Here is a 3,191-nt window from a genome sequence, read left to right on the forward strand (position 1 = left end):
CCCAGCAATCAGGAGAAACCAGGTGTAGCCCATCCCATGGCCACACATTCTGCCACTCTGTCTCCTGTGAAGAAAGGTAAAAGACCCAGACCTTTGACTTTGCTGTCACAGGGAGGATTGAGCAAAGTCTGTGTTGAATGGGTGACTTCAGGTTGTCCACAGGCATGTTTCGGTATTCTAATAAACCGTGGTACTGGTCATTGTTTTCAGCTTTGGCCTTGTCTAGGATGTGTTTTGCTGTCTGGACTGTCTTTTAGCAAGGCCATTGCTCTGCATGTATCGGGGGCCTGTAGTGGTGTGTTTGAAATCCCATGCCTCTGCAAAGTGCCTGAACTTAGCACGGGCCTACTACCTGCCATTGTCTTTCAGGTATTGTGTATGATAGCAGGGGCTCTTTGGGATTTGCGCTGCATCACTCCTGGCCTATGCTGCATTTTAGTGCAATGAGCTGACATCTTGTGCTGTTGCTTTTTTGATTTTGTGTAGTCTGTTGTCACTTACTGGAAGGCTGCTGATGAGGTTGTGTACTTGTGCGTCCATACCTTCCATCAGGTTGTCATCTTTGTATTTGATTGAGTTTCGTGACAGAGTGTTAGCCGGCGGTATTTCCTTGCCGGGACAGGTGGATGATGTGGATGTTGTGTTTTTTAAGCTGTAATATCATTCTTTGCAGCCGTGGTGGTGCTGCTGCCAATTGTTTCCGGAGTATTGCTTTCAGTGGTTTGTGGTCTGATTCCCCAATCACCTTTCGGCCGTACTTTCAGTAGGTCCGGACTGATGCCTTTGCAGAAAAAGCTTGTGCCTGAAATAGCTGAGCTCTGACACACATATATGGCATTTGTCAGGGTTATTACGCTCTCCCTTGTGCGTTGTAGCATAGCTCTGAGGTTGTCATCTTTGTTCCTGTTTGGTCTTCCCGAGGATGTCATCTGCAATCGCATCTATGCCATTAAGACTTTCATACGTCTCATCCACGCACCTCTGAAATTCATCCTGAGCTGAGCCAAATACCAAAAGGCAGTCTGAGAAATCTGTACCTGCCAAAAGGTGTGTTGAATGTTAGCACTGATGATTCAGTGTTCAGTTTTATGGCCCAATAACCTGACCTAGCATCTAAGACACTCAAGTACTGAGCTCCAGTGAGTTTTGTGGTGACACCTTCTAGTGTTGGTAGGGGGTAGTGAGGTCACTGAATAGCCTTGTTGAGGTATCTGGGGTCTAGGCATATTCTCGGCCTTTCCTGTGTGAGGTTTTTCAACTACCACTAAAGCGTTCTGTTACCTCGTTGTTGTTGGCTCCGTAGTGTGATGGGGATCCTGAATGGCCTTGCATTAGGGTCAACACAGAGGTTACACTCTCCTGGGAACTCACTGATGCCCTGAAAAACATCTGAATATTCCTTCAGTATGCTCTGTGGGTCACTGTCTGGTTTATTGCCTCCTTTTTTCACATCCAGTACCAACTTGATCAAGTTCAGGTCCAAACTAGCTCTCAGTCCCGAGAGGCGTTGGTGTTGACAATGTAGAACTCAAAGGTCATTGCATTGTCTTTGTATTTGCATTCCATGTTGCAAATTCCTCTGACTCTCCTGCATCTCCTCCATATATGAGCCTGTGTGTGGCTGGCTGTATGGCAGTGTTCCCAAAAAAAGTGTCAAATATGTTTTCTGGAATGGCATTGATCTCTGTATAAGTGATGATTTATAACTTTAATAACTGAGATCGATACCATTGTCACAAATTGGTTGTTTATTCAGCTGTCTTGAGTCTCGGTACACGCATACAAATCTTGCAGGACTTTTATACACTCGACCTTTAATGTGAATGCTGGGCTTCCATAGGAATGCTCACCCAACTTTTGGCATATTTTATCCTGTAAATTTCAGTACATTTTCTACTAGCCACAAAGTGTAATTTATTTATCAGTTACATACTACAGATGCAAACACTGTGGATAATGTAAGTTTACCAGTAAAGGCACACATTTAGAAACTATAAGTCACAAGGCATAAGGCCTTATTCAATCAGCCAAAAATGTTCCCTTTTACTCACATATTTGTGGAGTTTGGGTGAATAGGTGCTGTCTAGTTACAGCCTAGGAAGTGTGTTAGCAGGTGATGACAACATTGTGTAGGTAAACTTTCATTTGGCATCCCCCTTGTGTTATAGCTGCTCCTATAAAGTCTTCTCTCAGAAGGCTGCATGCAGCTCAGCAGTAGATGTCCGTCTATAGAACTTGGTGCCACAATGCTGTGCTTCTGGAACGGGATGGTTTTACGTAAGCTTATGCGTTTCTGACCTGTTGATCGTGTTTTTCTCGCTCTGTATTTATTGTACACTATACGTGTCACATGCTAGAAGGGGGGGTTTTGGGTGTAAAGTTGTATTTAGTCAATGCAATTCTAGCCAGTTGCAGCTGTGAGATTATATTGAACTTCATTTGACGATCCACACAGGAAAAGTTGGAGAGATTAAAACGCTTTAAAACAAAAAACCAGGAAAAATACGCTGACTCAACAACAACTCATTGGTTGGTGGCTCGAAACCCTCCCTATAATACGCGAAGGGCATCCTAATTAGAACGACGTCATTTTAGTTTCGAGGTTTGTTGTATCACTTTTCCTTTGCATAAACTTTTTGCTAATCACAACCTTTTTTATGAAGGAGTTCTTCTATACAACCATGCGCTACATCTTATTTGCTAATACATTATTGTCTGATTGTCTGATCTTGATAGTAACAAATTTCTTGCTCATCTTTGACTATTTTCATTTGACCATGCAAATATGGTTGTGTCTTATTTTCTACATTTTATCATCTGTGTACACTTTTGTCACACCAGTTACTCTGACTGCAATGACCCTGGAGCGCTATGTGGCCATTTGCATGCCCCTGCAACATTCAGAGCTGTGCTCCACACACAGGTCTCTGCACTGTATTCTCATCATTCACAGCCTCAGCTATGTACCCTGCATTGTGATTCTCTCAGTCTTCTTTGCATCAGCCTCCCTTAGCTTCTACAAACAATACAAGGTCTGCTCTGTGGAGATGTTCATATTTCACAGTTGGCAGCGTCATCTTAGGTCAGCTATAAGTCTGTTTTACTTCTTGATCATGTTTATTGCTATTGTATTCTCGTATGTTAAAATAATGAAAGTTGCCAAAGCTGCATCAGGAGAGAATAAAAAGTCA

The 3,191-nt window shown here is 42.9% G+C and overlaps 1 protein-coding gene across 1 annotated transcript in view; it reads left to right on the forward strand.

The window, feature by feature from the left end:
• Positions 1-3,191, forward strand: part of LOC118341370 (odorant receptor 131-2-like) — a 10,415-nt gene that overhangs the window by 370 nt on the left and 6,854 nt on the right. The window contains exons 2-3 of the mRNA XM_035679619.1: positions 258-369; positions 2,580-3,187. Coding sequence (XP_035535512.1) covers positions 258-369; positions 2,580-3,187 — 720 coding nt within the window. The remainder of the gene's footprint in view (positions 1-257; positions 370-2,579; positions 3,188-3,191) is intronic.

The sequence above is a fragment of the Morone saxatilis genome, unplaced genomic scaffold (genome assembly GCF_004916995.1).
Source record: "Morone saxatilis isolate NCDOM2014 unplaced genomic scaffold, NCSU_SB_2.0 Contig8, whole genome shotgun sequence".
Taxonomy (NCBI): domain Eukaryota; kingdom Metazoa; phylum Chordata; class Actinopteri; family Moronidae; genus Morone; species Morone saxatilis.